The sequence below is a fragment of the Polyodon spathula genome, chromosome 20, assembly GCF_017654505.1.
Source record: "Polyodon spathula isolate WHYD16114869_AA chromosome 20, ASM1765450v1, whole genome shotgun sequence".
Classification (NCBI taxonomy): domain Eukaryota; kingdom Metazoa; phylum Chordata; class Actinopteri; order Acipenseriformes; family Polyodontidae; genus Polyodon; species Polyodon spathula.
Genome location: NC_054553.1, coordinates 17,110,525 through 17,124,712, shown reverse-complemented (window position 1 = coordinate 17,124,712; position 14,188 = coordinate 17,110,525). Strand labels below are relative to the sequence as shown.

The window sequence follows — 14,188 nt, the reverse complement described above, 5'->3', positions numbered from 1 at the left end:
AGGTGGAACCAGCAGGTATTCTCCCTCTGCTGGTGGTGGGAGTGACAAGCAGTCCTCCCATGGTGGTGGAGGTGGAACCAGCAGGTATTCTCCCTCTGCTGGTGGGTACCTGGGCTGTGGACGCACCGTCTCCCCCCTCCTGGGCTGTGGACGTTCAGGCTCCTCCCACTGGTGCCGGACGTTCGGGCTCCTCCCACTCGGGCTGTAGTGGGGGTGGGGACAGCAGGCATTCCTCTGGTGGTAGGGGGCAGTTCGCTGGGAAATGCCCCCACTCCCCACAGATGTACAAGCAATAATGCACTCCCATGCTGCGGAGGAGGGCTTCCCAGCCAACCTCCTCCTCTTCCTGAGGTGGAGAGTGGTAGCAGTAAGGCGATACGTGGCCGACCTCGCCAACTTTAAAACACCACTCCTCCCTCCTCAAGCATGTCAGGCAGACTTGCTGCGGCTGTTGCTTCCTCCAGCTCCTCCTTTTCCCTCTTTCTCCTCCCATCCTTCCTCACTCCAAAAAAAAAACAAAAAAACTGCAGTATCCTTGCTGAAGTACCTTCTCTTCAGTACCTCTTCTGGAGTCCAGGGGGCGCTGGTTATCCCACGCTCGACACCACGTGTGGCAGGAAATGGCATTGCGGTGACTCAGACCAGAAGGAGGATCTGCAGTTTCAACACAAGACGTGGCGTGCGCCGTTTATTAAATAACAAAAATAACAAAAATATTGAAACAAAAATAACACTGTGCTCACAGAGCAAAAGAAATATTCAAACAACAGCAAATCACGAACACAAAATAAATCACACACACAGGTCAGGCTGCTGTCACTGATCCTGTAATATTTTAGATTTTAGATTTCTCTCCTCGCTCGCTCTCGTTCCACCTCTGAACACCCCACCACCTCAAACATGGAGAGCTGTAGGCTTTTTATACAGGTGACCATCTCCCGATTAGCAATAAATTAATCACTTAATTAATTCGGGAGATGGCCACCTTCTGCATGGGTTTTAATTATTAACGTGAATGGGCTTCCCATCCACGCTGCACAAACAAAATACGGTCCCATCGTCACTTAAAATAAATACATTTTTAAAATAACAACAAAACAAAAATGCAAGACTGCGCCGTCAAATATATAAATACAAAATAAACAAAACACATGGTTCGCCGTCATCTATAAATACACAGAATAAACACAGTAAACAAATACAATAAATAAACGATAATACATAAATAACACAGGGACGGAGGGGGAGACCCCGTTCTAAAAATAAACAAACAAAATATATATATTTAGGCAGGGCTTTCCTGCCGCCCTGCTACAGTGGGTATTAATAACACCAAGAACAAAATTTCATAGTAATAGGATCAAGAGAGCATGAGTAGCTCTCATATGTTGAACTACCTCTGTCAGTTCCTGTAAGGTAATCAAAGAAAAAGCCCCCATAGTAGCCTTAACAGGTGTAGTTGGTAAAATTTCGCTTAATAGAAGGTGTCTCTGGAATCTCATTTCTGATGTCTAGTATTTTATTTTTTTAAAGAAATTTAAGATGTCACTGCAGCTGTGAGAGGAGCCAATGTCAAGGGTAGGACTAGGGGAAGGTTTAATTAATGCATTTAGGGTAGCAAGATTATTTTTATTTGTTTCAGTTAAATTAGAATAATATTATGATCTAGCCAACGCCACAGCCTTCTTATATTTAACCAGGTGGCCCTTCTATACGATGTAATGGACATGCAGTTTAGATTCCCGCCATCTCTGTTCTATTATACGACCCTCATATTTAATCTTATGAGTTCTATCACTGAACCACGGTGAGCTTTTTTCTTTTTTTTAAGAGACACTCTCCGCATTTTGATTGGTGCTATAGTATCTAAGACACAAGTCAAGGTGGTGTTGTAGGTATTAACCAGCTCATCTACTGATGAGGACTCAGAGAGTCGTAATAAGCTCAATACACCAGAAAGCTTAACTGCAGTTGAATAATTAATTACCCAGGATTTAAATATACAGTCCACAGTCTTTGTAGATACTGGCAGGTTCACCTCAAAGAATGGCAAGATGATCAGAAATAGTAAGACTTAGGGTTATGAGGTTCTTAACAGATAAACCACGAGAAATTACCAGATCTAAAGTATGGCCACGGTTATGCGTATGGAATCCAGTAGCCTCAAAAATTCCAAGGAGTTAGAATCAGAATCAATGTCAACATGAAGGTTAAAATCACTTAATAAAAAAATCCTATCATATCTGACTGTCAATATAGATAGCATATCCCCAAATTCAGTCAGAAATTGCAGGTTTGACTTAGGTGGTTGATAAATAATTACAACAGACTGTTTAATGTCAAGGTTTAAAAGTTCAAAAGATGAAAAACCTTTGACAATTTCGGAAAACAGTTGCAAGTACACCTCCCCCACCAAGTAGAGCAAGTTTTCTGGAAAAAAAGAATAGTTTGGTGGAGAAGCCTCAATCAGGGAAACACTGTCATTCGGTCTAAGCCAAGTTTCAGTTAAAAGAGAGAATATCAATGTTGTAATCCTGAATAAAATCACTAATTAACGAAGCCTTATTGGACACAGACCTGATATTGAATAAACCTAGGCATAAATTATTCCAATCAAGAGCATGCAATTGAGCAGGGGTAATAGGAATTTGACGAAGGTTACTGTAGCACACACACACCTCTGTGTTTATTCAGTGGGTAGCGGGAATGGCAGGATACTTTAACCTGAATTTTACATACCTCTTTAGCCCTCCCCAGTTCCTAGTCATAAGCAAAACAAAGCTCACCAAGTCACCTACATGCATTCTTTAGACACTGGGCAACAATTCTGGTGATATATAAAAAAAAATCAATTTGTTATTCTATGGCCCCGGCACATGTAAGTGAACCATTCTCAGATGGAATGTCTTGAACTGGCTACATCTGTTGACCAAACTGGGGCTGAAAGCCATAAGCACCTCCACTGACCACTGGGTCATGTACTCACTATACTCATAAGCAGGGCTCCGACACTGACCACTGGGTCATGTATTCACTATACTCACCTGATATTCATACCCTTGAAAAAAGGTGTAAATTAAGTTAAAAAAAAAAAAAAAGAAAAGAAAAGAAAATTCACATTGTGTAAAGAAAGCCTTACCAGGTCTAGAGCAGAGCCTCCACCCAAGTATTCCATTATGATCCACAGCTTTGTCCCCTGGAATCAAGGATAGAATTGATTACTTAGTATGCATGTGATTTAGAAAGATGTGTTTGTGGAAGACAACAGTAAAGTAGTAAAACACACAAATTACTGAATGTTCTTTTAATTATCGGAAGCATGATTTCTGCAATAAGATCTGTAAATGTACAGTATTTGATAGGATCAGTTTGTTACTTCTTTAACTGCATTCTCATACATTGCTCCACTTCCAATTCAAATCCAATCAGGTTTATTCCAAGCTATTCAGGTTGCAGTTTTAACCAGTGCTGGTCAAGCATGGGATTGTCATGTTCAGGTATTCCTTCAAGATGCAGATATTTGTTTATTTTCAAACCTTATTAAACCCATTATATGCAACACGACCTTACTTTACTCTTGTGAATTAACTACAAAACAAAGAATGGAATACAGTAGTTACAGTTAAAAAATAATCTTGTGTTTATTTCAGGTAAAATCAAAGTAGAACGCACAGACCAGTACATTTCTAACAAGATAGTGGAAATTGTTTAAGTAACTAATGTAAGTCAAAAAATATTACAGGAGGTTGGTGTTTCTTAGGTGTTTCAATTAAAACCAGGCATTAGGGCAACCGGTCTTGTTAATTCCTGCCACCCGGACAGTTCCCGGACTGTTTCCAGTTCCAGGGTCTGTTTCAAACCCTGACAGGAGGTATCCCTAGGCTGGAACCCAACAAAAAGCTCAATATTAAACCAAAAAGGAAATGAAACGGCTACTGTACCAAGATTTTTTATTTTTTTTTGTGAACTCCAATAACCCCACAAAATCTTTCGCCAGTCAAATGGTAGAGTGCTTCAATAAAGTTCTGAGTCCCATGAACACATTTTGTTTGTCTATTTCATCTTCTATAGCAGCCGGAACGTTGTTTACCTTCAAGAGTTTTTCCTAGTTTTAATGGTGCAGCAGATTCCCTAGTTAGATGATTATCTGATAATATCTCTACAGCATAATAATCTGATGTAAACAGTAATGCAGCATAAGGTTTGTACTAAGCAGGGTCAGCTGTTGAAGGGAAAATAAAGTTTATTTCTCAAACTAACCAGATAAGTGAAAACAGAATGCAAATATCTGTGACTAGGAATTGTACTGCTGAGAAAAAACACAAAATATTTAGAGAATTAAAAATGAAATGTACTGCAGCTTACTTGCCTGCAGTAAAATAAACTGCCATTCACACAAACGTGCTTGCTGTGGTGTATTTAATAAAATAAAAAATTACAGGACAAAACACATTGCATTTTAAACTTGTTTTTACTGAAAAATAAAATGGTAACATGTAATCATAAGTGCTGTGTGTGTTACAGTACATGCTGTCATATCAAGACTTGCCTAATGCAGAGCATGGGAGCTGCAGCATGCTGTTTCACATATTACAACTGGACACAATTAAAAGGTGTGGTCACCAATTTCACACACATTTCAGACAGTCTTGTATTAAAGGGGCCTTGTTGCTCCAAAAATAAAATGTTCTTCTTGTTGAAGACCGGAAAAAGCTCAGAAAACCGAGTGAGACCGATAAGAGTTGAGAGATGCTGAAAATAAAAAGGGGCGGATCTGAGCAATACACGTAGCCCCTGCACCACAGAGATAACACGGATATAAACAAAGAAGACAGCTGCTTCTGCATCCAGTGCTGAAAGAATATCACAGACATTTGCAGAGCTTTTTGAGATGTTATAGTAACAAAATAATGACTTGGATCACATTATTGAGGAGTTTGGTGATCAAGAGATGACTTATCAGTGTGCACGACTATGAAGAGGTATGTGATAAATACAGCGAACAAGGAGTGGGGCTTGGCTGGAGATACAGTACTGAGTGTCCTGTTGATATGCAGTCCCTTTTAAACCTGTTTTACTGTGAAAAAAACTCTTAAAACACTGCATGTAAAATAAACATCACTTGTGAAAATAAATTGGACCTCACGCCTGACAGGTGCTGAATAAATGGACCGCTAAGGGTTAAACCATCCAAAAGTGTGCCAGAATGCACTATTTTAATCCCGTTTTTCAAAAATAGGACACACACTGTCCCCCATCAGCCCTATGTGCCAAGATGAAATACCTTAAAACTAAATTGAAAACACTATTAACATTACGTACATCCAGCTGCTCATCATTGTGATGCAGAGCACTCTCCATTGCCTGACAAACTATCTATTATTTGTGCTGTTGTAACACTAAAGCTGTATCTAAGCCTCTAGTCTAATCTATGTATTAGTCAGTGGTGTGTGACCGAGTTTAGTAAAAATACCCAGAATGTTTATTTTTTGCCAAGTTACCCTTTGTATTTTTTCATTATGAAAGTTTGTTGTTCAAAATTAGATTTTTTATACCATTTTTTTTTTTTTTTACAATGGAAAAGTGACCTATATTTTATTTTTGTAAGAATTGGTGTATGACTCACTCAGAAAACATTGATTTGTGTTTGTTTGAATATAAATTTCATCAACATAATAGGTTCTCTGTATTTCTTTTTTGTTGTTTTATGAATGAGTATGAAAATTGCCTTTGTGCCCCTGAATCTTCACGCCCAATGAGGTCAAAATTGCCTTTCCCTTCATTACCTTAATCTCATGCCCTGCCTGCGCATATATCTATATATATATTATATATATATATATATATATATATATATATATATATATATATATATATATATATATATATATATGTGTGTGTGTGTGTGTTACACACAGTCAGCATTCGGTCAATCACCAACAAAAATCAATTACAAATTACCAAAGAACGAAATTCGATTATTTTGATCAAATTGCTAAATGGAAAATATCAAACAAGCAAAGAACAGAACACAAAAGAAGAGACAGCTCCTTCAGAGTAAAGCGATAAACTTGCTAAACATAAAATACCAAACAAGCAAAGAATGTAGCAAAAGAACAGACAGCTTCCTCGGTCTGCTGGAGGATCTCTGGAGCGCTTCTACAGTTGAATTGAATTTCAATTATCCGACAGTTCATTCCTAATTTGGCCAGAATAGCCTCCATGCACTTTGAACAGGCAAGGGGGGCTAAAGAGCTGCCGAATGGAAAAACCCAAAACATGTACGCTGTCCCTTGGAAAGCGAACCTGAGGTACCTCCTATGCCCTGATTTTATTGCGATGTCTTAAGTTCACCGCAGTGAACCAGTCACCTGGCCTTATTGACTGCAACAGCTGCTGCATAGTTAACACTTTGAACCTCCATCGACTCAGATATGGATTGACCTGTCTGAGGTCAAGGATTGGTCTGATGCCACCATCCCGTTTGGGCACCAGGAAGTGCCTGGACTAAAGCCCCTCTTCCAAGTGAAGAGGATGAACTGCGCAAATGGCCCACTGAGGAGGATCTGAGGAGGACCATGTCCGAATTGCAGAGAATAGCTGGTCTCTACAGTATTGAGCACTCAGGTGTCTGAGGTGCACTGACGCCAGAACTCCAGACGACTCCCTGAAAAGGGGCTCTAGGCCTGTGGTAGCAAATTGCTAGGGTTGCTGCTTTGCTTGAGGCTTAGCCTGAGGCTTTTGCCTCTGCGCTTGACAGCAGAACTCACTGAAGTTTCCTCTTTGCGTAGCCGCAGGTCGAGGTTGAGGTTGATGCAACCTTGACCATCAGCTGGGAGATGGTCGATGTACTGGGGGAGGTTGATTGAGAAGCAGACGTCCCAGTTCTTTCATAGACTCCTGCGCCTAATGAGAGCGCTGCAGCATATCACCTACCGCAGGACCCAAAGTGTGTCCTGGAGTAATGGGAGCATCCAGCAATGGTGCCTTGTCCCCATCCACTATACGTGCATTGGACAGCCAGTGCTGACATCTTACGACTATTAACACAGCAAGGTTCCTACCTGCTGCCTGCCCACTGAATTTTGATATACGGAGCAGTTGTAATTGCCCAGCCACGCAGCAAACGCACCAGCTGAGTAAGCCTTCTTGAGAATAATCGCCGAAACCCTGCATTGTATATTCATGCAGGTAGCGTCCCTGTTCAAAAGCGCTAGCTTTGGGGCTTGCACTAGCGATGCAATAACGGCATATGCTGGTGGAAATTCAGCCAAGTCAAGCTTTTCTACCTCATGTAAGCTGTACAGTGTCCCCAAGGAACGTGAAGCAGCAGGTGCTATAGTCGGGTGAATCCAGGATGAATACACCTCAAAAAGAAAATCCAGGTGTACCGGAGGAGACATCTGAGAGGGAGCGGGGTAATCCTCAAAAATTGAGTGTTTCCACTTGTCAGCTGTAGGCCAATGAACATTTAAAATGTCACTGGCCCTCTTACTCGGCGACAAAAGCTCTGCTGACAATGATATATGCGCTACTGGTGTTGCGCTATCCAATTGTGACAAGGTGTCCCACCCCTTTGTGTATATTTGTTTATAATTATTATTATTATTATTATTATATTATTATTATTATTATTATTATTATTAGAGACGGCAAAAAGCCAGTGTTTATTTGTGTTTTATCATTGTGTGACAGGATGAGCAAGGTGCCGTCCACCATGTTAATGTTTATTTGAAATACCTTGTGGGAATGTGTGGCTGATCAGCTAATAAGTATATAATTAGTTGACAGTCGCACATCCATACTAAACCCTTGCAAAAGGTGACCGAAGGATAATACAAAAATTGACAGCTAGTTGATCCCACAAGTTTGGCTGCTCGAGGAAATGTTCATAGTGGATAACGAGAGTGGACAGGCGGTACTAAAATAAAAATTTAAAAAGATACAATTTGCTACGTATGCTGGTTTTGCAACCAGCATACTACATTTCCGGTCTGATGTCACCCCCTACAGCCAGCCTGTTCACACCAAGTCACCGTCCTCAGAGGGTATCTCTTGATCGACTACCTCATCAGAGGCTGCGATAGACAGCAGATCATCTTGCTGCCATTCTGCTTGTTCTACTCCCTGTTGTTCTAACGGCATAGTGGGAGACTCCGGAGCTTATCCAGCTGCTCAGAGCTCACCGAAGTATGAGACTGGTGGCTCTTTCTCCTCCTCCTCTTCTTGGAAACTGGAGAAGGGTAGGGTGAAGGAGAAGGAGAGTATGAGGGAGACTGTGAAGCCAGTCTCATACGTGAGGTTCTCCTACTCTCTAGGCACAGAGCCCTCATGAGAGTATACAACCCTTTCTTTTTGAGCAGAGGAAGGAGGGGAGCCTTGTCCAGTTGGAACAGACAAACAACACTCTACAGAGCTGTGTGACAAAAAACTCACAGGCGTTGTGGTTGGCGAGTGCCTCTTTTGCACACTCCATACCCAGACAGGCAATGCATCTGCCATGCCTGTCCTCCATGGGTAGACCCGTCTTGCATAAATCGCAAGAATGAAACCCCGGCATTACCTCAGTAGTGTGCAATGCAAATGACCATCAGCTATAATTGCAGTATAGTATATATTACTAGCACCTAAGGGAAACAGATGAACAACGCACACAGCATTGTTGCTATGCAACTGGCAATGCGTCAACTGTGGTAAATGACTAGAAGCGGATCCACTGATAGATCAGGGATGGTACTGTCTAGCCTTGGTAACTTGTAAATACCTGCACTGTGCCTAAACACTACTACAGCACTGTAAAGAATGCTTAAACACCCGAACTGTATTATATTACAATGTATGGAACACAGCGAGTCAATGGTGCGATGCGGTGCGGTGCATGGTAAACAGTGTGGTGCGGTACACACTGTACGGTGCAAACTGTATGGTATATTGCACAATGCATGATAAGCATGGTACGGTGCAAATGGTACGGTATGGTGCACAGAGCACGGTGCCCCTGGTACGGTATGGTATGGATCAAATGGTATGGTACAACGGTAAAGTACAGTACCTAATACACGGTACACACGGTATGTTGCAAACAGTACAGTATAGTGTATGGTATGGTGCAACAGTACGGTGGCAAGGCACAGTACATTAATGTTAGTCACCTCGTTCACTTAAGAACAGTGGTAGATTAGTGACCTACAGTTACTGAGGAAGAAATATGCACGGATGCCCACCTGAATAGCTTCTGGCTTAACACAACACAGCCCTAAGACCTGAGGAAGGCTGCTGTCAAGCCGTGACAGCCTTCGCAATGGCACTGCAAGCAGAGACCAGAGAAGCAACGAAACACTGGGAAAGCCAGTGTAACCCAAGGAAAACCTCCTGCTAGAGCCCTAACAGTCTTCACAATAATTCTGCAAGCAGACCTTAACGTGGCAATGAGACACGGGGGGGGGGGGACTGCAATCAGATTGCCCCAGGGTGAGCAACTCGGTCTAACACAGGCCAGCTGAGCCCAGCAATTAGTATTTCTGTGGAAAAAGACAGAAAAAACAGAAACAGTACCCAAATTACCATTATTGTAATATATTTTTTATAACATTTTTATTTGTTTTATTTTATGCTTAAACCGAAACTAGCAGCTTATAAGAGAGCACCAGTAGCCGACAAAGGCGTTCGATCCCGCGGAAGGGGTAGCGGAGCTGTCGGCTTCAAGCAGGGCACAAGGCCACTAAGGGTCTAATGAAACAACCAGGCTGAGTGCACAAACATGAAGTAAGTTTTACTAAATTATGTGAAAACAATCACAATAAGTGTTAAAACAAAAGTGAAAAGTCAGATATAACACTTTGTATCACTTACCTGTTTGTAGATCTCTCTCTCCAGGCGGTGAAAAGAAAAATGATGCCGATACTTGGTCGTTTATGCCCTTGGGGACGGGCACGACTACGTCACAAGCACTACATGCAGCTCTGATATAACTATTCAGGTTAGACGGTATTAAAGGATAAATACCCATGATGTAATGGTTACATTTCATACTTTACAAGTAACCCTTTAGAGCAGAGGTCTCCAACCCTGGTCCTGTAGGGCCGGTGTCCCTCAAGGTTTTTGTTCTAACTGTACACTTAATTGGTCCAATTAAATAATTTGGGGTACAGTTGGAACAAAAACCAGGCGACACTGGCACTCCAGGACCAGGGTTGGAGACCCCTGCTTTGGAGGTATTCTTATCCTCTGCATCAGTGATGCTGCAGGAATTGTCCCATCAGGAATCGATATTTCACATTTGGGAGTAGGTGAAACCCTCTCACAGTGTCAGCCTATTTCTTTTCTTGCAGCGAATGCTGGCTTACCCCATATAAGAACATAAGAAAGTTTACAAATGAGAGGAGGCCATTCGGCAAATCTTGCTTGTTTGGTTGTTAATAGCTTATTGATCCCAGAATCTCATCAAGCAGCTTCTTGAAGGATCCCAGGTTGTCAGCTTCAAAGACATTACTGGGAAGTTGGTTCCAGACCCTCAAAATTCTCTGTGTAAAAAAGTGCCTCCTATTTTCTGTTCTGAATGCCCCTTTGTCTAATCTCCATTTGTGACCCCTGGTCCTTGTTTCTTTTTTCAGGTCAAAAAAGTCCCTTGGGTTGACATTGTCAATACCTTGAATGCTTGAACAGATTGCCGCATAGTCTTTTTTGTTCAAAACTGAATAGATTCAATTATTTTAGCCTGTCTGCATATGACATGCCTTTTAAGCCCGGAATAATTCTGGTCGCTCTTCTTTGCACTCTTTCTAGAGCAGCAACATCCTTTGTAGCGAGGTGATCAGAACTGAACACAATATTCAAGACGAGGTCTTACTAACGCATTGTAAAGTTTTAACATTACTTCCCTTGATTTAAATTCAACACTTTTCACAATATATCGGAGAATCTTGTTATCCTTTTTTGTAGCTTCCCCATATTGTCTAGATGAAGACATTTCTGAGTAAACAAAAACTCCTAGGTCTTATTCATAGAGTCCTTCTCCAATTTCAGTACCTCCCATATGATATTTATAATGCACATTTTTATTTCCTGCGTGCAATACCTTACACTTTTCTCTATTAATGTCATTTGCCATGTGTCTGCCCAGTTCTGAATCTTGTCTAGATCATTTTGAATGACCTGTGCTGCTGCAACAGTTTGCCACTCCTCCTATTTTTGCATCATCTGCAAATTTAACAAGTTTGCTGACTATATCAGAATCTAAGTCATTAATGTACATTACGAATAGCAGAAGACCTAATACTGGTTACCTCGCTCCATTTTGAGGTTAAACTTCTAATCAGTACTTTCTGTTTTCTACATGTTAACCACTCCCTAATCCATGTGCATGCCTTGAATTCCTTGAATCCCTACTGCGTTCAGTTTGAGAATTAATCTTTTATGCGGGACTTTGTCAAAAGCTTTCTGGAAATCTAAATAAAACATGTCGTATGCTTTGCAATTATCCATTGTTGATGTTGCATCTTCAAAAAAATCAAGCAGGTTAGTTAGACACGATCTCCCTTTCCTAAAACCATGTTGACTGTCTCCCAGTACCCTGTTACCATATAGGTAATTTTCCATTTTGGATCTTATTATAATTTCTATAAGTTTACATATAATAGAAGTCAGGCTTATTGGTCTGTTGTTTCAGTTTTGTTTCCCTTTTTGTGGATCGGTATTATGTTTACAATTCTCCAGTCTGTCGGAACAACACCTGTGTCAACAGACTGTTGCATGATCTTGGTTAGCGGTTTGTAAATTACTTCTTTCATTTCTTTGAGTACTACTGGGAGGATCTCATCCGGCCCAGGGGATTTGTTTATTTTAAGAGCTCCTAGTCCCTTTAACACTTCTGCCTCAGTTATGCTAAAGTTATTTAAAACTGGATAGGAACTGGGTGACAGTGGGGCATGTTGTCCATATCCTCGTTTGTAAAAACTTGTGAAAAGTAATCATTTAATATTTTTTTCTCCATCTATGATTTAACCTCCTCTTTGAATGGTCTTTTGCTGTTATAATATTGGAAAAACATTTTGGAGTTGGTTATCACCACCTTAGCAATGTTCATTTCTATCTCTCTCTTGGCTTTTCTAATTTCCTTTTTGATTTGCATTTGCAGTTCAAAGTACTCTTTCTGTGTACTTTGTTTTTGGTCCCTTTTAAACGCTCTGTAAAATGACTTTTTTTTTTATTTTTTTTTTATTAATCTATTTAACCATTTTGTTTTAGATTTATATTTCTCTACTTTTGGGATGTACAGTGCCTATATAAAGTCTACATCCCCTTGAACCTTTTTCACATTTTGTTGTACCAGTGCCTCAGAGATTCAGGCATTTAAATGACAATTTTTTTCCCCACTTATTTACACACATCATACGCCACACTGTTAAGGGGAAAAAAGGTTTTATGGAGGAAAAAAAAAAAGTTAAAAATAGAACACTGTAAGATCATAATTGGATAAGTCTCCACCCCCCTGAGTTATGATGTACCACCTCGGGGAAACCGTCGTTAATGTGTACAGCTATGTGAGTCTGTTGGGATAGGTCCTTATCCAGAATGGTTGACACCTAGACTGGGCAAATATTTTATAAACTCTTCTAGAAACAATGTTTTTCAAGTTTCGATACTAGTTTCCTCCTCGAGAGCGCCTGACGGACAGCAATCTTGAATACATGCCACAGATTTTTGATTGGATTTAGGTTGGGCCTCTGACTGACCCCACTCCAGGTCACAACGAAACCGACACACGTCGCGCTTCCAGCGACAGCGACCCTAGAACTTGAAGCTACTGCACTAACAGGTAACTATGATGTGATAGGTGTTACAGAAACGTGGTTATCTGAGAGTGATGGGGACGAATATAATATTTGTGGGTATACACTGTATAGGAAAGACAGGCAGGACAGAAGAGGAGGAGGGGTAGCGCTATACATAAGAAACAGTCTTGAAGCCCAGGTGTTAAACCTGGACAAAGAAAATAAAACCGAATCAATATGGGTCAGAATAACAGACAAAAATTCAAAAGGCATAATAATAGGAGCATGCTATAGACCGCCAGATTCAGACGGTGAGCACAATAATCTGTTATACAATGACATTAGAAATGTGTAGCAAAGGAGAAGCCATACTAATGGGGGATTTCAACTTCCCCCAAATAAAATGGGAAAACCCGGTGGGTAGCGCGAAGGATGAAATAGAAATGGTGGAAATGACAAATGACTGCTTCCTAACACAATTTGTGAAGGCACCCACTAGAGGGGAGGCATGCCTTGATTTAGTCTTTTCAAATAACGAAGATAGAATAACTAAAACAGAGGTCAGAGAACCACTGGCAAACTCAGACCACAACATGGTCTCATTTGAAGTGTTTTTTAAATCCCCAAAAGTAAAGACTAAAGCTAAGGTTTACAATTTTAGAAAAGCAAACTATGAAGGTATGAAACAGAGACTAACAGAAGTAGATTGGAGTAAAATAGAGAAAACACCCACAGAAGAAGGATGGTTGTTCTTCAAAAATGTAGTACTAGAGGCACAAAACAATTATATCCCTAAAGTAGACAAATCTAAATGTAAAACTAAATTGCCAAAATGGTTTAATAGATCAATTAAAAAAAATATTCAGCGAAAAAAGGCACTTTACAGAGCATTAAAAAAGGACCAAAAAGAAAGTACGCAGAAAGAGTACACAGAACTGCAAACGCAAGTCAAAAAGGAAGTTAGAAAGGCCAAGAGAGAAATAGAAATAAACATTGCTAAGGGAGCTAAAACCAATTCCAAAATGTTTTTCCAATATTACAACAGCAAGAGAACATTCAAAGAGGAGATTAAATGTTTAAGAGATACAAATGGCAAAATCGTAGAGGAAGAAAAAAAATAGCAAATATGTTAAATGATTACTTTTCACAAGTTTTTACAAAGGAAGATACTGACAACATGCCCCACATGTCATCCAGTTCCTATCCAGTTTTAAATAACTTTAGCATAACTGAGGCAGAAGTGTTAAAGGGACTAGGAGCTCTTAAAATAAACAAATCCCCTGGGCCGGATGAGATCCTCCCAGTAGTACTCAAAGAAATGAAAGAAGTAATTTACAAACCGCTAACCAAGATCATGCAGCAGTCTCTTGACACAGGGGTGGTACCGACAGACTGGAAAATTGCAAACGTAATAC

The 14,188-nt window shown here is 40.5% G+C and overlaps 1 protein-coding gene across 1 annotated transcript in view; it reads right to left on the bottom strand.

The window, feature by feature from the left end:
• LOC121295484 (serine/threonine-protein kinase 26-like) overlaps window positions 1–14,188 on the bottom strand; it is a 62,679-nt gene that overhangs the window by 22,888 nt on the left and 25,603 nt on the right. The window contains exon 3 of the mRNA XM_041220138.1: window positions 3,140–3,196. Coding sequence (XP_041076072.1) covers window positions 3,140–3,196 — 57 coding nt within the window. The remainder of the gene's footprint in view (window positions 1–3,139; window positions 3,197–14,188) is intronic.